General features: G+C 46.9%; 1 protein-coding gene across 1 annotated transcript; it reads left to right on the top strand.

Moving 5' to 3' along the window:
* The first annotated feature begins 308 nt into the window (after positions 1-308).
* On the top strand, positions 309-13,334 carry AMACR (alpha-methylacyl-CoA racemase). Its single transcript, XM_037063142.1, has 5 exons — positions 309-558; positions 2,548-2,691; positions 3,702-3,862; positions 8,418-8,604; positions 12,791-13,334. Exons 1-5 carry the CDS (start codon positions 312-314, stop codon positions 13,198-13,200), a joined length of 1,149 nt encoding a protein of 382 aa, XP_036919037.1. The 5' UTR covers positions 309-311; the 3' UTR covers positions 13,201-13,334.
* Positions 13,335-23,685: the final 10,351 nt, after the last annotated feature.

Here is a 23,685-nt window from a genome sequence, read left to right as displayed (position 1 = left end):
TTTATTTCTCCAAGAATGGAGAGATGTATGGGCTCGGTGGCACCGCGGCTGGCATCAGAAAAGTGAGGGTAAAAGCGTCGCAAGAGGTTGGTGACAGGCCTGAGAACTCTCAAGGTCAAGCCAGGGGTTAATTTTGGACTCGGTTGCGGAAAGAAGAGCACAGCCACTATGCAGACGACCGGCCTTCCACTCCGGGAGGCGGGGCCAGGGAGCGCGTCACTGCGCAGACGCCGGGGCGCGAGCAGGGTGAGGAGGGAGGTGGCGCGCGCTCCAGGTCGGCCTGGACGGAGCCTGCGAGTTTCCTCTTCCTCATGGCGCTGCGGGGCGTCCGTGTGGTGGAGCTGGCGGGCTTGGCCCCGGGCCCGTTCTGCGGTATGGTCCTGGCGGACTTCGGGGCGCGGGTGGTGCGTGTGGACCGGCCCGGCGCCCCCGGCGACGTGAGCCACTTGTCCCGCGGAAAGCGCTCGCTGGCCGTGGACCTGAAGCAGCCGCGGGGAGTGGCCGTGGTGCGGCGCCTGTGCACCCGGGCGGACGTGGTGCTGGAGCCCTTCCGCCACGGTGAGCCCCCTCCCGGCTCCTCCGAGGCCTCCGACTAAGGGGGGCAGCTGAACTGTTGGAGTCTGCGCACGCCACACACTTGCCTTGTGACCACAAAAACTCTTCCGTCCCTGCCTTTCTAGACCTTTGCCTTGCACTTGATGTCCTTGGTGATTCGCCCCTGGAGATGATCTTCCATACCTGGCGTCAGAGATAAAGCTGTTGCCCCTTTTTCTCCTTACGCCTACCTCTCTCTGGCTTCTTCCCAAGTTTCTCTTTTTCCTAATCGCGTATTTGTATCTGTGTCCTTGGGTTACTTGAGGGCCATGAACCCTATGAAGATCTAATGAAAGTCATAGGCTCTCTACCCGAAAACGGCAGAAAGATACAGTTATTTGGCTACATTTCGGGGAGGAGGGAAGCCATCTGCTGACTCAGGCTAACACTCCCTGCCGTAAATGCTGGCATGTCTAAGCTCCGGCTTAATTTCACCCATACTGCTCAATGGAGCCGTCCTACCATTCCCGTTATTTTCTCGTTTCACAGACAGGAGGTGCCCTAGTTTTTATTTGCACACCCTGTGTGAGAGCTGTAGACTGCAGGGCTACACAGGGCCTGCACAACTCCGACTGTCCACCGGGCACTGCAGCCTCCACAGGTGCCCCGAACCCAGGAGGGAAGACTCCCTCCAAAAGTGGCATCGGCTTATGGATCTTTTATCCCGGTGAATGGAACCAATATCCACCCAGTCGCTTTCATCAGAAACCTGCCCTTCATCCGTAACTACAAATCTTACTTTCATGGCACCCATTCTTCCCTCCTTTCCACCACTCGGGATTCTTTCTTTCCCTGCCTTCTGCAGCCTATCTGACGCTGTCCTAATGATGCTTGTGAAGTTGGTGGCTGGGTCCAGCACCACGCAGATCCGTGCCTGACAGCTGTCAGTGTCATCTTGCTCTGGTACAAGTCCAGAGCTTTGCCTGGTATATGGAGTGAAGTCAGTCAACTTTTCGAGAATGCGCTGTACGTCTGTGAGGCACCAGGCATGTTTAGATGTGTTAACTCATTTACCCTCACAGCCAGATTTCAGAATAATAGTATAATTTAGGATTATATCATAATTTATCGTGTCCCATTTGAAGATGAAGGAAGCTCAGATTGGTTAGATGATTTGTGCAGGGCCTTGTGGTTAGGAGGGAAGTAGAGATGCGGGTGCAGGTGTAGCTGCCCGGTGGCAGGATTGTGGCTGCCGCTGAGGGGGAGGACCCAAGTTCTTTCCTGATGTGTCGTCTTAGGAAGACCACGACATGAACGTCTCATGCGGTCTTACTACTTTTAATTCCAGGAGGCTGTAGGTGCCAGTTCCCTGAGTTTCACACAGTCAACATTGTACTTGCGGATAACATAAGAGGTTGGAGGCTGTCGTAGCTAACCTTTCTTGCCTGGCTAGTTACCGAGTCTTTTTGTAAAGGCACGGATGCTTTGAAGCCTAGCTCGGACTCAGGCAGAAATCCTGCCTGAAGAGCTTCTGAGCCAATAGGGAAGATGGAATGTATGCCTACCTAAGGGCACCGTGGGGTAGAAGGGGATGGGCATGGAGGCGGGCATCCGAAAAGAAAAGGTTTGAAAAGGAAGAGCAGTTTTCGACAGTGAATTGTTGGCCAAATAAAGACCCAGGGTAACTGCTCCAAGAGAACAAACCATTTCTAATAAATTACTACGGAGAGGATTTGAGAAACTAAAGGCACCCACAGAGGGGATGGAGTGCCCGCTGTGGGGATGGAAGAGGGCTGGATGTGCTGAAGGGAAATGGGTGTGCTGGAAGGAAAGCACCATCCAGGGCGGCAGCCGCGCATTCCAGAAGTGGTGGCCTCACTTTCTGGTTCTTAGCATGTTACAAACCCTCCACACATGTTATTACTTGAAGAGCTGTCTTGTGTTTGCCACAGAAAGGGGGCTGTACCCCCCTCTGTTCATGCTCTCTTAAAAAGAAGTTACTTTTCTCTTAAGGTGTCATGGAGAAACTCCAGCTGGGCCCAGAGATTCTGCAGAAGGAGAACCCAAAGCTCATCTATGCCAGATTGACTGGCTTTGGCCAGTCAGGACGGCTCTGCAAGGTAGCAGGCCACGACATCAACTTTTTGGCTTTGTCAGGTATGTTGAAAAAATAATTTCTCTGCACTTTTAATTTTGTTTCCAGTCAAGATCTACTTAGTTACACCAGCTAATTAAAAGGCACCTTTAAAGGCAAATATTTAAATCAGTAAGGAGAGTATGGTGGTTTGCAAAGGGTCAGCTTGTCTCGGAGCTGTCCTCGTTCTTCCCCCCCACCTTAGCACACTCGATGGAGAGCACACTCTCACTAGTGACATACTGACCGCATCTGTGAAGTCGGTTTTCCAGCAAGCCCCTGCTAGGAAGTTGGGGGCTTGGTGGTAGCAGGGGTGGTTGCTCCCCAGTTTGAAAATGCTGATGGAGTTTGGCTCTGACACCCCTCTTTCCCCACCCTCGTGGAGAACCATTATTGCCCCAGTCACCACGTCAGTGGACACAGGACAGCGGTGGTTTTCAGGTCACACCACCACTTCATCAGCATTTGTGCCAGTGAGGAACTGTTGTAGGATGGCCTGATTCTAACATTTGAGAACAGTGTGGGGCTGAGTGAATTGTCTCAGAATTTCCGTGAGCACACATTTGAAGGCTGAGGAAAAGAGTGAATATAGAATTGGGTTTTCACAGCTGTTTAGGAATTGAATTCCTTTTCTTCTGTGTTTGGTTATTTTCTTGCATCTCTTTCTAATAAGAATGAAATTGTGTTACACTGTTGTTAAGCCATAAACTGAATTGAATACAATCTTTCTTTGCCCTAGAATCATGTTCTCATTTTACTCAGTAAGGAAGAACTTAGAAATAAAGTTCTGAAAATGATAGGTGGAATGAAAGTTTTAGAAAAGAAGAAAACAAAAGAATACAAGAAGGAACCTGGTTGGAGGGAGAGCCTGTTTGTGAATATGCTGAATATGTTTTGAATCGGAAAGGCATTCTGCACAGTTTTCGCTTATGTCAGCAACTAGAGAGATTGGTTGTTCCTCTAAGATGTTCATGCACTTAACTTAAAAGGTGCATCAGGTTTGCAGTTAGTGTGCTCTGATTTTTCTTTGTAGGTGTCCTGTCAAAACTCGGCAGAAGGGGTGAGAACCCATATGCTCCCCTGAATCTCCTGGCCGACTTCGGGGGTGGCGGCCTCATGTGCGCCCTGGGCATCGTGATGGCTCTTTTCGAACGCACGCGCTCTGGCAGAGGGCAGGTCATCGATGCGAGCATGGTGAGTGTTAGTGGGGGTCGCTCACCCTGCCAGTTGCTCCTAAGGATGACATGAGGCTGCCTCAAGTCCTTTCCGGACCTGGGGCATCAGCAAGGTCTGAAGTTGGAATCCAAGTTCCCAAAGATATCTTTGAAAACAACACACACAACTTCATATTCTTCACAGGAGTCAGAATGTCATATTGTGACCGTATGTTTGTGGAGTCTGTTTTATATATTTTGCGTGACTTCCTTAATTCTTGAATTTTATTATTAATGTTCCCCAACCTGTTTCTTGTGATTAGAATATAGTTTTCATGAAACCCTCATTCAGAACTGGGTTCAAGAAATCTTCCTTAGCAGACAAGATTCTTCTTTTTTTTAATCCTCATCTGAGGACACACTCATTGATTTTAGAGAGAGGGGAAGGGACAGGCAGGGGGAAGAGAGGGAGAGAAACATTAATCCATTGCCTCTTGTATGCGCCCTGACGGTGCCCTGATCATGCCCCAACAGGGGACCAAGTCCACAACCCAGACATGTGCCCTGATTGGGAATTGAACCTGTGACCTTTTAGTTTACAGAACAATGCTCCAACCAATGCTCCACCCTGGCCAGGGCAGCAGAGGATTCTTAAGGGTGTTAAGGTGAAATGGACTAGTCTGGACCTTCCTGCTGTACTTTGTAGGGGAGACTTGGACATCATAATGTTTCTTTCTTTCTTTCTTTCTTTTTTTTTACTGTCGTACATTGACCCTTTGCCTTATGCAGGTGTTAAACTAGACACCTTCCCTGAGTGATTTCTTCTAATCCGATTTCACTTGGAACACATTGTTATTTTAAAGGGGAGTTTTCTGAAGCATCGAAATTTGTCCAAGGTCTCACAGCTAGTTGTAAGAGCCCAGTCCAGTGCCACGACGCATTTGCATCTGGACGGATCTTTGGAGGCAGGACCAGGGTCGGACTTGAGGGATATGAGACTAGAGACCCAGACGGCTACTGGGTTACTGCCAAGAGCTAAGAGCAAGTACCAGATTGGTTAGTGGTAGAATGGGTCTGGATGCAAGGGACACTTGAGATGTTCAAGCTGGGATTTGTCGATGCATTGGCAGTGAGGGGAGAGGAAAAGATCGAGGATGGCCCCCTTATCTCTGGCGTGGGTGACTGGTGGAGGGTGTCCGTGGCACCCTGGGGAGGATTACCGAAGGAAGAGGCAGAGGTCAGGAGCGCAGATTCTGGTAACCGACTCCCTCCCTGCCAGCTCTGCCACTTCCCAGCTCTGTGATCTTGGGTGCGTTCCTTAGCCTCTCTGTGCCGCAGTCCTGTGTGCCACAGAGGTAGTGATGGGGTCTGCCGCACAGCATTGCTAGAGAACTGAATGAGTTCAGTGTTCAGGGAGTAAACAGCGCCTGGCACTCCGTAAGAATTTGTTGTTGTTAGTATTTTTCTCGGAAGAAGAAAAAGAAGAAAAGGCATTCGGTGTTGGTGATTTCAAGTTTGAAGTGCCTTTGAGATATCCAGGAGGGATACTGGAAGTTAGAGACTAGAAACAGGTTTCGGTCATTTGGGAGCCACGGGAGACTGTGGCCTGCTGGGGACAACGGGGGTCGGGGTGGGGGGCGGAACACCAGCGTTTGAGGAGTGAGCGCGCAGGAGAGAAGCACGTGCCAAGGAGAGCTGGGTCAGGGACCAGAGGGAGCGTTGTGAGGGCAAGAGAAAGCTCCAAGAAAAAGGAACGGTCAGGGGTCATATGTGGGTGGTGACCTCAAGAGTTTTGAAACTGAGCAGTCCTGTAAATTGGAGCTGTCGGTGGCCTTTTGAAAGCTGTTTCCTGCCAGGATCCCTCGTCTCTGCAGCCTTGGCTTGCACTTCTCCTCTCAGGCTAATCGTTTGCAGCCTGGTGCTGCTTCTGTGCCTTGTGAGTCTGCCCTCGGGGTACATCCACACTGTCCTTCGTGTCCGCTGGCCTTCTGTCTCAGCTCCTGGCCCAGGCCCGGCATGCACCAGCAGCAGCACCAACTCCACCTACCACAAGGCAGGTGTGAGGCTCGTGCTTTACCTCTGTCTCCCCTCCCCATCCGCACGGCTCCCTGGAGGAGGTGTGCTCACTCCCATCTAGCGTTTGAAGACTTTCAGACTTGGGAGGATAATGGAAAAGAAGTCTCAGGGGGTGGAAGCTCTGCACTCGGGCAGTTGGATGCTGCAGCCTGTGCTCTCAGTTACTGGCCTCTACTGCCCTCTACTGGTCCCTGTGATCCAGAGGGCTTTACTAAAGACAAGCATGGGCCTTGGGAGATTAAGGAGAATTTAAGGCTAAGTACTTACTTAGCAATAATTTGAATAATTTGCTAATGACATGTAATTGCTTATTTGTAGTCAAATGTCAGTGAAATATAATTGCTACTTTCATCGGTCTGTGTTTAACAGAATTTCATGGTGGGTGGGAAGATGATAAGGTTTTAGTGCGTGAGAATGGTGTGAGCTTTATTTGGGGTTTCTGCTTGCATTAGGGTACAGCGAGTGTGGGGTAATTTCTCAAGGCCAAATGGATCAGTCAAGCACCATACCCATTACTCCCCCATCCCTGGAAACACACGTGCTAGAAACAGTTTGTAGGGGCTCAGTACCTTACTGTTTTAGGCCAGTGGTTTCCCGATGTTTTAGTAGTAGCATCCTGTGATGACTGGGAGTTGTCTCTTCATGGTGCTGTTTCCCTGGAAACTGCAGAGGCAGGAAATCTGGAGGACGAGGGGCCCGTGTGGCTGCGTTTACCCTTGGTCTGCGGGCTGTGCGTTGGCCTGCAGCCTTGGGTCTATACCAATGAGGCCAGCATGCAGGGCTGGGGGATTGAGGCTGCAGTTTGCCTGTGTTACACATACACTGTGTCTGTGGCCACAAACACTGCGTGGAGGTGAGGGGGCAAGGGCGCCGTGGGTCCAGGGAGCCTGGCGACCAGACAGGATTGTACCTGCTGTGTCTCTTGTCCTGTATCCTCCCATGGCACCGAGTGATGGTGGTGGAGCCTGTGCGCCCCGAGTGGGCCAGACGGATCCGTAGCTCCACTGGTACGTCTTTTTCAACAGACGCGTCAGTCAGTATGTCTAGTGTGTGAGAGATTATGTTTGTAAGTGTATTGTATATAATTGTGTATATCACCATATGTGTGTATTCACATGTGTGTAAAATATGGATACTTGCTGAGATCTGTGTAACACAGATTCAAAAATTTGCATTGCCATAGGCTACTTAAGCAAACTCCACAATTTTGGTGATGTCAAACATCAGAGCCATAAATTCAGGTGTACGTGAGGTTTCAAGGTAAAAGGGGAAATTAGGATGTATCCAAAGTGATAATTTGCATTTGTTTCAGAGTTAGGAAGTGTGAGAAATTCCACACTCACAGTTGGAAGGGCCCCTCTGTTGGGGACCTCAGAGACAAGGGTGTCGATGGCTTTCTTCCTCGGGAGCTGGAGTCACTGGGAGGCAAAAGCCTTAAGGGTAGACAGGCAGCCTCCTCTCCATGGCCAGGGCCTGAAGCCCGTGGGACTCCTGACTGCGGATGGGAATCCATTCCGTTAGCTTCGGGACCCTGGGGGAAGCTGGCATTCCCAGACTGGTGTGTCTGGACTCAGAAAGCCCCGCACCCGTGCCACCCGCATCGTCAGGTGTGCAGACGCACTGCGGAGGAGCTGCAGGCTTGGCTGTAACCACCGCAGGGGAGTGCGTGTTGTGATTGAGTCACATGAGCTCTTTGGTTTCCCCGTGCATATAAAGTTATGTTTGCACTGTACCGTAATCTATTACATGTGCAACAGCATTATATCTAAACAACAGTGTACATACTTTAATATTTTAGTTAAAAAATGCTTTATTGCTAAAAATGCTAACCATCCTCTGAGCTTGTTGGAAAAAATGGTAGCAGTAGACCCTCGACTCAGGATTGCCACAAACCTTCGGTTTATAAAAACTGCAGCATCTGTGAGGTGCAGTCAAGTGGGGTTTGCCTGTATTTTGGAGCTTTCTAGTGATCACTGAAGTTGAGGTATGATAAATATTTAAATGCAGTTTTCGTAGGCTTGGAGTCAGACTGGGATGAGCTAAATGTTGCCGTAACGTAATGAACCTGCAGAATTCTTTAGGCTTTGTATCTGTGTCTGTGTTTGTAGACATTGAGACCAGACTGTGGATTTTGAAAAGCTTTTTGCTTTATTTTTAGCTTTTTACTCAGACAGTTTTTAGCATACAAAAGTTGAGGGAGTATACTGTAAATGGACTTCCTACTCTGACATACTTCAGAAATTATCAACATTTTGCCAGTCTTATTTGAAAGGAAGAACAAAAGTGCTACCTTCTAATTGTCTAAACAGTATTTTCTGAACTGAACAGTGTAGAAACCCACTGTACCAAAAACCTGCACTAAGTTTCTCAAAATATCAAAGAAGTTGTATAATCAGGTACAATCTTCCTATACTCTAACATAAACAGTTTTGCACAACTATTAAAATAGAAAACCTACGTAGAAAGTAACCATGCTTCTCCAGTTTAATTATCTGGATTTGTATTCTGCTTCGTTAAAGGTGGAAGGAGCAGCGTATCTCAGTTCTTTTCTGTGGAAAAGCAGTGAAGTGGGACTGTGGCAGCACCCCCGAGGAGAGAACATGCTAGATGGTGGAGCGCCTTTCTATGGGACTTACCGGACGGCGGATGGGGGGTTCATGGCTGTCGGGGCCATAGAGCCCCAGTTCTATGAGCTGCTGATCAAAGGTAAGGAGCTATCACCGCCCCCCCTGCCCGCGCCCTGCCGACTGCCCCCTCCTTTTCTGTGGCTGTTCCTTGGCCTCTGTTTGGGGCAGTTTGAAATTCAGGATGTCTTTACTACATGTCCACCTCATCAGTAACCTCGTTCTGGCCATCACTATGGTGTGGGATGTTTCCCCCATCTTTTCAATTGACAGGTAATTTTACAGTCCTAGGAAATTAAGACCCGATAATCTCTTTGGTGGGAGTTCAATGTTTTTAGTACATTTCATACTCCGCAGCTTTGGACATTTATCTTGCCCTGTGTGCCGTGATCCTTCTCTTCCCTGCAAACGACTGTGTGTTCATCGTGATCTTTGGCAGACGTCCCTCGTGACACTTCAGGGTCAGCTGTCACCAGAGCACAGAGAGACTTCGGTGAATGAAACTGTTGGAGTATGATACCGAGTGCTTCTGCAGTTTACCTTTCTCGCAGATTCTTGTCTTACTAGCATGGTATCCGAAGTTAGCAAGATCTCCTGTCCCTTCTTCCCTAATTAAGTCATTGAACTGAAGTTATTTTGTTCTGTGAAATGTTTGAATATAAAGTTCATTTTACAGATAATTTAGTATCTAAGAAGCTTTAGAATATTCTCTGAAGTGGTGCGACAAACTGATCACAATGCCTTTATTTGTCAACTGTAAACCCAAGAGTCTCACTGTTCGGTGTGGTAGCTGTTCAGGGGCGGTGCACTGCTCAAAGTTACCGCGTGTAGCTGAAACGACTGTTACTGCAAGCATCAGAGGGTGTTTTGTGATCAGCTATGTTAACTTCACCAACTTAAGTGTAGTTGGAAGAACTGTAGAACAGAATGGCTTATCGGGACCATGTAGGATGCCTTTTTGTCCAGAAATTAAAACTAAGATTAAAAAGCATTCTTTCAAAATTCTGGACAGAACAGCGCTATACAAAGGGCTGAGCGGTGGGAACAAAACTTCTGCCGTGGTGGTGGGTGGCCCTGAAGAGCAGCAGGGACAAAGCACAGTGGAGTTCACACCTTGTTCATTTACTGCATCCTCTGTAGAGAATTTAAATATAATATAAATTGACCAAACTTAAGCCAGCTTTGTAATATCACCACGCACAGGCCCTTCTAAGCGAGAGCAATAAAACATATTCACTGAAAAAAAATGTTGCTTTCAGTTCTAAACAATTGCTGCAATTACTGTTGAGTTCTAAGCATGTTAGCATGATTAGCACTTTTTAAAGCACTTACTTACCCTTTAGTAACCTTTGCATAGAGGTTATTCAGGGAACTCCCACTTACACTGTCTCACCCAAATGTTGCCCTTGAAGGGCTTTGTAGTTTCAGTGCTCACATACAGGCCTCTGATCCATTTTGAGTTTTAATGTTTGAATACCAGGTAAGGCAGGGGTCCAGCTTCGTCCTTTTGCGTGTGACCTTGCAGATTTCCCAGCACCACTTGTTGAAAAGACTTTGCTTTCTCTAGTGAGTGGTCTTTGCGTCCTCATTAAAAATCACTTGGCCATCAGTGTAAGGGTTCACTTTTGGGTTCTCATTTCTGTTCCAGTGATTTACGTTTATCCTTATGCCAGAACCACACTGTCCTGATTATGTTGCTTGTAGTCATTTTAAAATCAGGAAGTGTGAGTCTTCCAGTTTTGTACTTTTTCTAATTGTTTTGGCTGCTCGGGGCCCCTTTCATTTTCATGTGGCTTTTAGGATCAGCCCGCCAATTTCTATGAAAAAAGTGAGTGGGGACTTTGACGGGGATTGTTTTGAGTCTCTACCTCAGCCTGGGAAACATTGGCATTTAACAGTATTAAGCCTTATGCGCCACGAATGTGGCACGCTTGTCACTCATTTAGGTCTTCTCTACTTTCAGTGATGCTCTTCGGTACGCAAGGCCTCAGCCACTGTGCTTAACTTTCTTCTGAAGCATTTTATGCTTTTTGATACTGTTGTAAATGGTGACATTTTTCAAATCATTTCTATAGAAATACATGATATGTAGTGATTTTTGTATTTGATCTTGTTTCCTGTGACCTCATAGGGCTCATTTATGACTTCTAGGTGTGGATCTCTTTGAGTTTATCTTGCTCGACTTTCTTGAGATTTTTGATGCACAATTAATGCTTTTCCATTGAGTTTGGGACATTTTAGACATTATTTCTTCAAGGATTTTTTTGCCCTTTCTCTCTTTTCTGCTCTGAGTGAGATTCCTCAATGCTTATGTTGATATGTGTGCTGCTGTACCACAGGTCTCTAAGGTTTTGTTTGTTTGCCTTTATTATTTTCTTTCTGTTTTTCAGGCTGGGTAAACTCAGTTTACCTCTTTCCCAGCTTACTGGTTCTTTCTTCTGTCAGTTTCTGTCTGCGTTGAGCCTCTGTAATGAAGTTTTCATTTGATGTCCTCTTCAGCTTCAGAATTTCTGTTTGGCTCCTTTTTAAGAATAATTTCTATCTCTTTATTGATATTCTCTGTTTGACGAGACACTGTTCTCATACTTTCCCTGTTTCCATAGGTATGGTTTCCTTTAGTGCCAAGGCGTATTCAGAATTGATGGTTGGAAGTCATTGTTTAGTAAATCCAACGCGGGGCTTCTTCGGGGACAGTGTGTATTAATCTTCATTGCTTTTTTTTTTTTTTTTACTGTTCATGGACCATACTTTCCTTCCTTTTTGCATGCCTTACAGTTTTTTTAATTGAAACTGGATATTTTAAAGAGTATAATGTAGCAACTCTGGATATCAGGTCTCTCCTTTCCCTTCCACAATCCTGCGTTTGTAGTTACTGCTGTTGGTTTATTTAACGACTTTTCTGGACTTAATCTTCATTGTGTTTTTTTAAGTCTGTACAGCCAGTATGTCTGCTTGGTTAGCTTAATGGTCAGCTGGTGATTGGATAGAGACACGCTTAAGTGCCTTGAGCAAATAAATCAACGATCCTTTTCTGAGGAACTCTGTGCCTTCGCTTTTTATTTGTTCAGAGACTCAAGGTCAGCCAGAGGTGAAAGATTATACCTTCTCCTGGCTCTCCTGGGCATGCTCACTACCCTGGGCATTTGCATGGATTCTAAACTCTAGGAATAGGTCGGAGCTTTTCAAAGTCCCCCGTGGACATCCTGTTCTGCACTCTTTTTTTAAGGTTGCTTACTCACCTTTATGTGAGGCTCTACGAGGACTGCCATCTCAGTTATGATGTCAATCAGGTGACACTGGTTTTTTTTTCACATTCTGGGAATAGGGCTGTTCTGAGTGAGATCAGATGAAGACAGCCCTGCAGATGGAGCCTTTCAGGGGGCCTCCAGACAGGCTGAACAGTGGGAGTTCTCTGGGGTGGGGTTTGGGGGGGGCTCCAAGTTCACTTTGCCCCCCATCACTCTGGAGAGAAAAGTCCGGGTGCACCACTGACAATGGGATGGCTGATAACTTTCTGTCCTGTTTGCTGTTAGAACAATTTGCAGTGAGTCTTTGATCACTTTACAAGTTTTTTGTTCCTAGTTCCCAGAAGTGTTTTTAAGAGGGTAATGGATTAAATATCACTGCCTTCCTAGAGCTCTTTAATTTGATAACGTACAGAACTAATGTTGTTTATAAAATTGCAATCTTGAATTTAATCATTTATCATTAGGCTTCTTCCTTATCAACATAGGCATTAGGAATCTCAGAGCAGAAGAGAGAAAGGGCAAAAAAATCCTTGAAGAAATAATGTCTAAACTTATCCAATTTTGATTTAAAAAAACATTAATTATGCATTAAACTGAAGGAGCCAGATGTAAATTGTGTAAATTTTATCGGTTGTAGGGTTCAGGATCATTAATTGCAGTGTGAGGTTATTTTATAGCAACATGACAGATAATAGCATCACAAGGAAATGTTTGTCTGAAACCTATTCAGAGCGAAGAAATAGATTTCTGGAGGCCAGACCATTAAAAGTGGACCACTTTTGGTGGAGTGTGAGTAATGACATCTTGGCATGGAAAGTGTGTTTGGGTTGTGCTGCCCTACTTACTGCCTCTGCAGCCTTTGGCTCCAGCTGCAAGCCGAGTTCGAATTTCTTTTTATCCCTTTATAGGAGCCCTTATGCCATATCCTACTTGGGACAGTAAGCTTAAAACTCATTTTCATTGACTATAATCATTCCATCCAAAGCATAGTGATTTAAGAAACTGTGTTTTTCCTCTCAGGACTTGGGCTAAAGTCTGATGAACTTCCCAATCAGATGAGCATGACTGATTGGCCAGAAATGAAGAGGAAATTAGCAGATATATTTGCAAAGAAGACAAAGGCAGAGTGGTGTCAGATCTTTGATGGCACCGATGCGTGCGTGACTCCGGTTCTGACCTGTGAAGAGGCTCCCTGTCATGACCATAACCAGGAACGGGGCTCCTTCATCACCGGTGTGGAGCGGGGTGTGAGTCCCCGCCCTGCACCTCTGCTGTCCCACACCCCAGCCACCCCTTCTTCTGGAAGGGATCCTTTGGTGGGAGAACATACTGAAGAGATACTTAGAGAATTTGGGTTCAGCCAGGGAGAGATCGATCAGCTTTACTCTGACAAAGTTATTGAAGGGAGTAGGCTGAGAGCTAATCTGTAAAGCCCAGGCCCCTCAGCTCAGTGAGTTTGAATATTGCATTTCCAGTGTGGAATGATTCGTACAATGGATGCATGGAAAGAAGAAGGTGCAGAATCACAGCATTCCGACTCTTCTAAGCCAGAAACAAGAAATAAGAAACTGTTGAGGGCAAGGGGAACTAGCCAGAACATAGCTGTAAGGAAGCAAAAGGTGTTTTACTAATTAACGCAAAGAGGCTCCGGGACACGCCCGAAGAGCAGGGTGTGTTCCAGGATGTGGGTTAAGAGCAAAGGTTAGTCAGGCAGATAGCCATCTGGACAGTCACTAGGGAGGGAAATTTTGCCCCTGTGCACGAGCTCCACTGACCAATCAGGTAAAGGAGCACGAGCCAGTGCACAAGTTAACTCACCAATAATCAGTGACCCTATTATGCCCCTGAGCCAACCGCTAACCGCCACATCTGCTTCTGTATCCAGCTTGCTCGCGCGCCTCCTTAAAACCCTAAGCCTATAAGCGTTTGGCGCCGCTCTCATTTGCAGCCCTTGCGGGCACCGTGTCTCCGGACACTTTGGAGAGTTCGCCCCTGCGCAGGTTAAACTTGGCCAATAAAGTAACATCTTTGGAACCCCGAAAGTCTCCGACATTTGTTCTCGCGGTTGGTGAATACAACATTTGGAGGCCCCAGCGAGATTTCCCTTTGTGGAGTTTGGGTTCGGAAGACTGGATGGGCAGCCCGGGCTGAGTAAGTATTTGTGAAGATCCTCTTTTGGTTTTGGAAGGTCTAGACCGTTTGGCCCTGAGATGGTAGGCGAGATGTTGCCAGCATTCCATCCAGGGGCTCCCAAGGAGGGGACGCCCTCGGGAGTTGTGACTGGGTCACATTTGGTATTATTTGCGATTTTGCGCTTGCTTCCGGATTGCGCTGCGCTGCGCCGAGACCGTCTGAGAGTGATCGTATGCCTGAGAACCGCGGTTCGCTTTTGTGTGGGTGTGAGAGATGAGTGTGTGTTTTGGCGACTGGTTTAACTCTTTTGATTTCAGCTCTCATTTTCGAGATCCCGAAGGTCGTCCAATATATAAAGATGGGCCAGAGAGAGTCCGTGCCTGGGACCCCCCCTTGACTGCTGGCTAAGGAATTTTTCTGACTTCCAGAGGCGGGCAAGCGGCTACGGGGGGACCTCCGCCGGACCCAGAGCTCCTCCGAACCCTTTGCCTGCTCGAGTGGCCCACCTTTAATGTTGGCTGGCCCACGGAGGGCACCTTTGATCTGCCCACCCTGCTTGCCGTCCAGGCAACGGTTTATAGGGTCCCCCACCCAGACCAATATTTGTACATAGACGTCTGGGTGGATATTGCCACTGAGCGCCCAGGTTCTATTGGAAGATGCGTGCAGACAAACCGGAGGGGTAGGAGGGCAATATGTGTTACTTCTAAGCCCAGGCCAGGGGGTGGGGAGGAATCTGGCGATGGTCACGCCCTGAGGAAACTGCTGGGTAAGCCCAGGCTTTACCCGGTGCTCCCAGGGCAGCCAGAAGACCCACTCGATCCTGTGAATGCTCCACCTCCCTACCCTCTCCCAGAAAAACCAGATTCCACCCACCTGGGAGGGGATAGAGTATTAAGTCCTCCACATACCCGCAGAGGCACACCTTATGGGGAAGGCGCCATAACCTCGGGCGGGGCTCACGGCCATCCAGTGGGAGATAACGCTGCCTCAGCCATTTTGTTTCCGCGGGAAGCGCCGGCCATTTTGCCCCTGCGAGAGGCGCCCCCAGCCCTGGATGCCTCTCCGCGCGCTCCTCCCCGGCTAATATATGTACCCTTTTCCACTAGTGATTTATCAGTAGCCCTCCTTTCTTGCTTCTGTAAACCTGCTTAGCTATATACTGCTGCTATGTGGACCCTGCAGCAGTCAGATTCTCTGTGTAACTGGTTCTGATAGGAATGGCTCTAAGTTTTGAAGGTCATGGACTGAGGTCCATAGCTGACCATCTGATTTATAAGGTGTTTGCAAGGTCTAAGCTTCAAAAAGGTGAAAAAAATGTCCCTGTGAATCTAGGGACTTTAAGCTGACTGATACTGAGTTTAGGTACAGTCCTTCCCAGTATAGGAAAGGAACAAGAATTAAAAGAGAATGATAAGTAAATCTAAATGAGTAGAAATATATATAAAGAATATAAAAGTTTTAAACCTGGAGTAAAGGAAACCTCAACTACTTGTTTTCTGATTTGGTGGAAAGAGAGCAAATTTCTCACATGTATTCTGTTTCTGATCAGAAACCTGTATTGTAAGACCTAGGAAAGGTCACCTGTATCTGGTTGGGGAAAATGCTTTGCCAGCCAGGACCCAGGAAGGGTCATTTGGGGCTGATAGGTGTATCCACCTGAGGCAAAGCAGTATGTCTCTGCCATGAGACCGGGCCTGAAGGAGCATGTCTCTGCGAGGCACCAGTGGACACATTGGTGCAAGAGAATGCCTCTACCTGTATATTGTTCTGAAACTCTGTTCCATATTTTGCTCTGTATCTGCTCTGAAAAGGAAATTGAAGATTCTAGAAAAGGTTGAAACTTCATACTCTGTAAGAAAGTGAATAAGGAAAAGGTTTATAAATATTGTAGAAAGTCTGTGGGAAGTTATAAAAATAAATGGAAATGTGAAAGTTTTGGAAAGAAATTATGTGGTGTTAGTACAGAAGGTATAAGGCATGGAGATGCATCTTGATGGGTATTAGAAGGAGAAAGATTTTCCTTCAAGCTTTGTGTTTTTCTCCCTACCTGATCCCTCCAGAATTTGGCATTCTGAAGGAATAAATGATAACATAAGGTTTCTTTGCATAAAACCAATAAGACCAGTCATTAATAGTGGTTTTGTTAACCAGGACTTTGACTGGAATGTCACGCCTGAAGGAGGCATGTATGGGTTCTGGTCGTTACCAGAGAGCTCAGAGGAACTGGGATTGACCTGTGAAGCTAGCGAAAGCCCACGAAAAAAAAAACCTGGTACTTTGGTTGGTTGTGCAGTTCCAGCCAGCCTTTCCAGGGAAGGAACGAAGGTTGTCTTCCTGAAAGATGGCTAAAAGGAACCTATAGGCACAATGGAGGCTCAAGGATTTGAGTAAAACGACTAGTACAGGCGAAGCCAGATGGAGGATGTGTGGCTCTGCTTCTGTGCCCTGAGGGGCAGACTGAGAAGTCAATCTGAAGGTTCCCTGTGTGAGTTCCAGCAAAGCGGATTTGAAGATCATAAGTGATCCAGGCTGCTCTTGGTGTGTTTATGCAAATAAACAGTCAAAATCAAAAGTGGAACCTAAAGTAGTCCTTATAATAACAGTGAGGGTGATCTTAAGGAGAAAAATTACAGTTCTAGGAAAATCACTATGCTCAGTATTAGATATCAGAATGGCGCAGCTAACTGTCTTAAATTTTCATTTAAGAGTTGAAACCAGGTTTGTGATGTCACCAAAGATGTACAATTTACAGGTGCAAAGGACCTGTCAAATTGCCACTGTTAAATGTCATTTCAGGAAGGACCTTGCAATAGAATGTCATCCCAAAAGACAGTCTCACAGGCACGCAACTGGTTTGGGAATTATTGTGTGAATTAATCTGTGTGTTCTTCTGTTTACATAGGCCGTATGCCTATGACCTGCCTAATCTGTCACCTCCAGAATATGACCTGATCAGAAGGCCAACGGTCCAGTAATGCCAGCCTTTGGACACTAAGCCTGCGACTTCCTGGTGACAGCCAAATGACCAGGACCCTGTAAGGTCCTTCCCCTTGCAGGAAGGACTCCCTCTGTGCTGCACCCACCTCCTCCTCTTTCAGGGTACCCCTGACCCAAGGGTAGGTAGGACGACGTCCATGTCCAGCCTGAAGTAGTTATAAGAAGATGAGACCTTCGTCCATTGTCCTTTATATGATTCCAGAAAGAGAAAGGAATCTCAGAACCCCTCCTAATAGTTAATCACAGGAGGAGAAAAATAATGAAAGTGGCTCAGTTGAAGAAAACTTACAATGCATAAATAGGCTTGACTATGGCCCAGGGCCAGGACAGGAGCGTCCTCCTAGTGGCAGGACACTCTTCTCTCCTTCCTAGCCCCAGTCCTAGGACCCCTGATCATCCCAAATAAAGAAAAGTCAAAGGTTTGACATACCCCCAAAGGAAATGGGGGAATGTTGAGGGCAAGGGGAACTAGCCAGAACATAGCTGTAAGGAAGCAAAAGGTGTTTTACTAACTAACACAAAGAGGCTCCGGAACACGCCCGAAGAGCAGGGTCTGTTCCAGGATGTGGGTTAAGAGCAAAGGTTAGTCAGGCAGATAGCCATCTGGACAGTTACTAGGGAGGGAAATTTTGCCCCTGTGCACGAGCTCGACTGACCAATCAGGTAAAGGAGCACGAGCCAGTGCAGCCCCTGTGCAGGACCTCAACTGACCAATCAAGTAAAGGAGCACGAGCCAGTGCACGAGTTAACTCACCAATAATCAGTAACCCTATTGTGCCCCTGAGCCAACCGCTAACCGCCACATCTGCTTCTGTATCCAGCTTGCTTGCGCGCCTCCTTAAAACCCTAAGCCTGTAAGCGTTTGGCGCGACTCTCATTTGCAGCCCTTGCGGGCACTGTGTCTCCGGACACTTTGGAGAGTTCGCCCCTGCGCAGGTTAAACTTGGCCAATAAAGTAACATCTTTGGAACCCCGAAAGTCTCCGACATTTGTTCTCGCGGTTGGTGAATACAACAAAACCAATAACAATCACCTTCCGAAAATGGTCAATACTAGGGTTTTTGACTTAGGAAAGTTTTTAGTTTACCTATACTAAATTGTAGCAGTTTTTCTACCTCCCATTTACTTGAGAGATTATATTTGTTGTTATTAAAATACTCAGATACTTATAATATAGTTTAAATGAGTTAATATAATGTTATTTATTAAATAAAGCTTCCCCCACCCAAGGTTTACTTGTGAGCTTTTAAATCTGAAAAGCTTTTGAGAAAGTCCTGAAAGTAGCAGTTAGATAGTATTTTGTGACTCGTTGAAATAGTTTTGGCTCTGCTGTTTACCAAAATGAACATCCTTAGGTAGAAAAGTCTGATCCTTTTAACTTGATTAAGGAAATTTTTCAGGCAGTGTCTCTGAATTAGAAGTTTAGTGTTGGGGGCTTCACCCACAGGGCCCCTCCAGCCCCCATGGATGAGAATAAGTCTACCAAGACCTGATCTGCTTGGGGAGGAAGGGTGGCCAATCTCTCAAAGGAGAAGGGCCAAGAGCCTTTGCCTCAATGGACTTTTATTGGGCTCATTTTGCACAGGAATACAGGTAAAGCTCGTTAATCATTGTCAGGCAGTAAGGATCAAACAATAGATACCACACAAAGAACTCTGAGGGCCTATTTTGAGTCAGGGTCAGATAGCTAAAGAGCTATAAAACTTTGAGGAACAAACTCATTTCTTGCTTGGACCCTTATTCAATTGAGAGCATTCTAAACAAAGCAGGTTTCACAGGATTTTACACATTCTTTCTTAGGCCTGATTGCCCTAGGGGACCCGCCCTTTCCCAGCACAGGGCCATACCCACCACCAGCATTGTTTCAGGCTTGAGGCATTGTCTCAGGCTTAAGTCAGGTAGGGGTAGTAAGGCAGCCAAGAGATTAGGAGATTTCTGCAGACAGAATGAACACTCGGGTTATGTCATAGCTGAGGGGTGAGGGTCCATCACCTGCCTTGCTGTAGTCCCCCAAGTCCTTCTTTGGGGCCTCCATGTGATTGTGCCTGTCTTAGGTCATTCCCCCCTTGGGGAGTCTTACCCATCATTGGCTAACTGACCAAGCATTGGGGGCCAGTTATGGATGAAGAAAAAGGAGCAGAAGCGGCCCTCCAGCCAGGGAGATAAGCTTTGTCTCCTCAGTGGCTTACGGTCCAAAGGTTGCTTTCCCAGCCTTAGCCATGGTAGGGTTACAGCTTCTGAAACCAGGCAGGGTGGTTCCCAAAAGTTTGGAAAATGACCCTGAAACCTCCTTCAGATAACTCCCACCTCTCTGCACAGACCCCTCTGTAGAGAGCCCGATTCCTCTGTGCGGCGGTTGGTTCGCGTCACGCAGGCGTGCCTCATGTCCCGGGAGCCGCACCGTCCTCCACAGGACGGGCCTCGTACACTCTTCCTGCAGTTCCCAGTTTCCATTCTCCTCATGTCTCCCTCTGCCCCCAGCAGGCCCCTGGCTTACACCTCACTTCACTTAGGCCACTGGCCCAATGTCACCTTATGGGGAGTCCTTTCCTGACCCCTGTCTGGAATAGCAGCCACCCTATCACTTGCTGTCACCAGTTTTCTCTTCACACCGCATACCACCAATGACACACTGACGCAGCCCTCACCCTCTCTTAAACGATGTGTGCCCAGTGTGGAAGCTGTGTAACGAACTCTAGGCTTTACTCACCACTCAATCCTCAGTTGCCAGAGTTGTGCCAAGCCCTCAGTGAACACTTTGTGGATGTTGATTAAAGGAATGCAACTCAGCAGTGATGCTTCTCAGTTCCACCTCCCTAGCTGAGGTTTTTTCAGTGATTATGTTTTATCACTGTCATTTAGAAGTGCCTGTGCACAGTGATATTAAAAAGTCGGCTGAAGTTTGGTCAATTTACATTAGATTTAAATTCTCTGCAGATGCATTAGATGGACAAGGTGCAAACTCCACTGTGCTTTCTCCCTGCCCCTCATCCTTCCACCCTCTCATTCATTCAGGCCCTTCTTGGTGCTCCCTGGCCTGCTGCTCAGCCTCTCTGTGACTTTGACCTCCAGTGTCATCTCCTTTGTTGTTTTCATTGTGTTTTGGACACAATGAAACTTCCTTCCTCTCTTAGCCCTAGGGCGATTTTGTACAGTGATGATGAACTTGGAGCAGAAAGGCCTTGCTTGGGTTCGCATCTGGCTCTGTCACTGTGATGTCCAAGGCAATGCCGTGATGTCCCTGGGACACCCTGGGTGCCAGGTGTTGGCTCCTAGTCTTAGGCGCTCTTGCTCTGTTTCCAGTGCACCTTGCACACATCTCCAAGGATAGTAGTTGTTTTTAGTGGAGTTTACATGACCCCTCACTGGACCACAAAGTCCTAGCACACAGAAGAGTCATCTGGGGATACTGTTAAAACACATTCCTAGACCCCATCTGTAGAGGTTCTGATGTAGTGGGTCTAGGGTGGGACCCCATAATTTGCATTTTTACCAGACTTGATTGTAATGCTTCCAGTTCAGAAGTCACACTTTGAGTAGCACTGTTCTAATGGATATGAACCAAATCCTTCTATCTTTTTAATGTTGTAAGAGGTGCTAACAATCTGTTGAATAGATTGTTGATGAAAAGGATAAAAACCAGTTGGCAGAAATCGGTACATAGACGGGCTACCTTAGAGTATTACTTTCTGTGATTAATTAACTTGATGCAAAATGTTTGAATGAAAAATTGGTTTTTGTAGGGTGTGAACTTTTAATGAATAAAAGCATATAAATAAGGTCACTGGCTTTTGTTAGTCACCCATACATTTTTCCCGGAGTGTAAGCCTTATGCAGAGAATGCTGTGCTTTCTCTCTTTTTAGTTATCTTTTGGCAAACTGTAGATTTAGAAGTAGGCAAGGGTGCGGGTAAGGAGGTGGAAATTCTAGTGAAAGAAGAATTATATTGTTTTTGTTTTCACTTAATTTTTAAAAAATTAGGTTTACTGGGTAACATTGGTTAATAATATTACATACATTCAGGTGTATCCCTAATTAGACAACTGTGTACCCTGTAGCGTGCTCCCCACCCAAGTCCAGTTTCCTTCCATTACCATGTATTTGACCCCTTTTACGCACGACACCCTCTTCCCTTCCCCTCCCCCCGCCAGTAACTACCAGTGTGTCGCCTGACTCTGAGTTGGTTCTTGTTTGTTTTTTACTTTTTGTTTCATATACCACATCTGAGTGAAATCACACAGTTTTTGTCCTTTTCCATCTGAGTTATTTTAATGACTCAGCGTAATACTCTCAAGAGCCATCCATGTTGCTGCAAAGGCCAATATTCCACTCCATGTACGCACCACCTCTTCAGTCTCCAACCGTCCATCAGCAGGCGCAAAGGTTGTTTCCCTGACTCGGCTGTTGTAAATAATGCTGCGGTGAACATAGGGACCCATATATCTTTACAAATAAGTGTTTTCCTATTTGGGGGGTAAATGCTGGAAGAGGAATTACTGGGCTATATGATACTAATTTGTGGGAAGCCTGTACACTGGTTTTCATAGTGTCTACACTAAGCTACATTCCCATAACAGGAAATACATACTTGAAAACGTAGGGATTCTGTCCTTGAACGTATACTTCAGGATACATTTACTTCTACTCTCTTGATCCTGCAGTGTTGGAGTGATGAGGCGCTACCACTGTATGGTCATCAGTAAAACGAGGCACGTGGAGCCAGGTGACGGGCTGCATCAAGGCCTCTTGTCTCCGGGTTTCTATCTTGTGTCTAAGCGCATTCCAGGCTTCGGTCACAGTTGCACTGGAGCGTTTATAATTTGCAACATACTTTCACTTACATCAAATTAGGATGCCTTGGACTGCAGGTGACTAAATCCATAACAAGCAAGAAATGTTCTGAGTCACATACTGGAACCCAGAAGTGAGTTTCTGGGCCGTATGGATCCAGTCACTCAGGCCCTGTTTGCACTGTCCGGGCTCTGCTTTGTCCTCAGCACCCTCCACGGGTTTGCTTTGTCCTCAGCCTGGGGAGCAAGCTCTGGATCCCAGAGCCACACAGCCACATCCAGAAGAGGTGAGGGAGTCCTTGCAAACCTTATCTCTTGTGCCTTTAGAGGCGGCTACGTCACAAGCCAGCCCTACACCTGTCTTTGGCAGAGAAGGTAAGAGCGTTCTTAGGTCAAGCCAGCCAGTTCCTGGAGCACCCCTGGGCTCTGTTTCCTGGGGGCACGCGGGTGTATGAGGGACGGGTGGATTCTGGAATCTAATCTAGGCTCCCTCAGAATTGGGGGCGTGGAGAATGGTTGGGTGGGCAGCCAACAACACCAATACCCGTTACATACAATATTTCAGTTGCATTTCCACAGTTGCAGGGCAAGTCAGGCAGGTTTCTCCCCTTTACAGACGAGAACACGAGACTCACAGGGCCCTGACCGTCTCAGGTCAGGTCTCCCTTTGTGGCTCAGTAATTTCTTCATGGTGCCCCCAGGCCAGAAGAAATATCTAACCATTCCATTTATGATTACGTCCCAACAACTTAAGTATTTATATCCTAACAAGTAATTAGCCATTTGAAAAATACAGTACACCTAAATAGAAGTCATATTTTAATTTTTATCTTGTTCTTAATTGCAATTACGAATGGGTCACATGCACCTGTGCGGCACTGCTCAGTTTCACACGTCTGGGAATCAGACGCGTGCTGCTCTCGCCCTCTGCAGTGCGAGCCTATGTCGCAAGTGTGAACCACCTCACAAGCAGTTCATGTGCTGTCCTTGCGAATTCATTGTCGTGCACTGGGGTGCCTTGGTGCACAGTTTGGGAAATGGCATTTTGAGTGCTTAGTTCAGGGCAAGACAGCAGGGAAGAGGCAGAACCAGAATCGAAACTTGAATATTCTGACTCTTGACTCCAGTTCTTGCTCTTACACTATTTTTAGGGCCCTTCCCACAGGATCCTGTTTCCCCTGCCACTCAAGAGTTTTCATTTGAACTCAGGCTCCAGCAAGGAAAGTAAGACCCACTCCAAGTCTTTAAAATAGAGGAAATTTGATAGAACTACACTGCGAGAGAGAACCAAGCGGCCAAGAGGACAGTGAGGCGACCCAGAGAGGAGCGGCATGGGGAAGCTGGGCCCACTCTGAATGTCTGCAGGGCTGAGCGGAAAGAGAGCGTGCCCAGGGCCCTGGAAGAAAGGACCGAGTGGAGACACAAGCCACTTTCTGAGACCTCTCTGGAAAGTGAAAGGGGGAAGAAGGTGGGATTTCTCCCCTTCTCCTGCCCTTGTATTTCACCAAAGCCCCCATTGACCACATCTGCCTAATAGCCAGAGAGCAACAGAACCTGGGAAATGCAGTTTCTCATGAGCCAGAGCATGGGAGGAGGGGCAAGAAATGGATCTGAGCAAATAGGCAGTCAACCGGCACTATGAAATATAATGTATATACTTCATTCAGTAACCCCTCTAGCAAATATTTGAGGACCTGCTATAGGTGCCAGGTACCGTGCTAGTTGCCAGGGATGCCATTATGGACAAAACTACTCCAGGGGACCAGAGAGTGATTAGCCCAGGGGAAATTAGGATGAACACAAACCATCTAATTGTAAAGCGTGTTTAGGGCAATGCAGGAAAACATCACGGAGTTGAAGTAGCTAGTGGTTTAGAGGAAAGATACAACCTCCTACCATTTCGAGTCTAGTTAATTGACTTCAGGTGTGTGTGTGTGTGTAGAAAACTTGTATTCAGGAAAGAACAGAGTATTTATATCCAGATAAAGTTTT

The sequence above is a fragment of the Sturnira hondurensis genome, unplaced genomic scaffold (genome assembly GCF_014824575.4).
Source record: "Sturnira hondurensis isolate 20B ecotype Veracruz unplaced genomic scaffold, ASM1482457v3 Scaffold0014384, whole genome shotgun sequence".
Taxonomy (NCBI): domain Eukaryota; kingdom Metazoa; phylum Chordata; class Mammalia; order Chiroptera; family Phyllostomidae; genus Sturnira; species Sturnira hondurensis.
The sequence above is the reverse complement of the archived record's forward strand: the minus strand, read 5'-3'. Positions and strand labels throughout refer to the sequence as shown.

What these genes read in the sequence shown, in the direction of transcription:
- AMACR (XM_037063142.1), top strand. Translation starts at nt 312, where the DNA reads ATGGCGCTGCGGGGCGTCCGTGTGGTGGAGCTGGCGGGCTTGGCCCCG. An exon ending in GCTGGAGCCCTTCCGCCACG is followed by an intron (nt 559 to 2,547) that starts GTGAGCCCCCTC and finishes TTTTCTCTTAAG; the next exon opens with GTGTCATGGAGAAACTCCAG. An exon ending in CAACTTTTTGGCTTTGTCAG is followed by an intron (nt 2,692 to 3,701) that starts GTATGTTGAAAA and finishes TTTTCTTTGTAG; the next exon opens with GTGTCCTGTCAAAACTCGGC.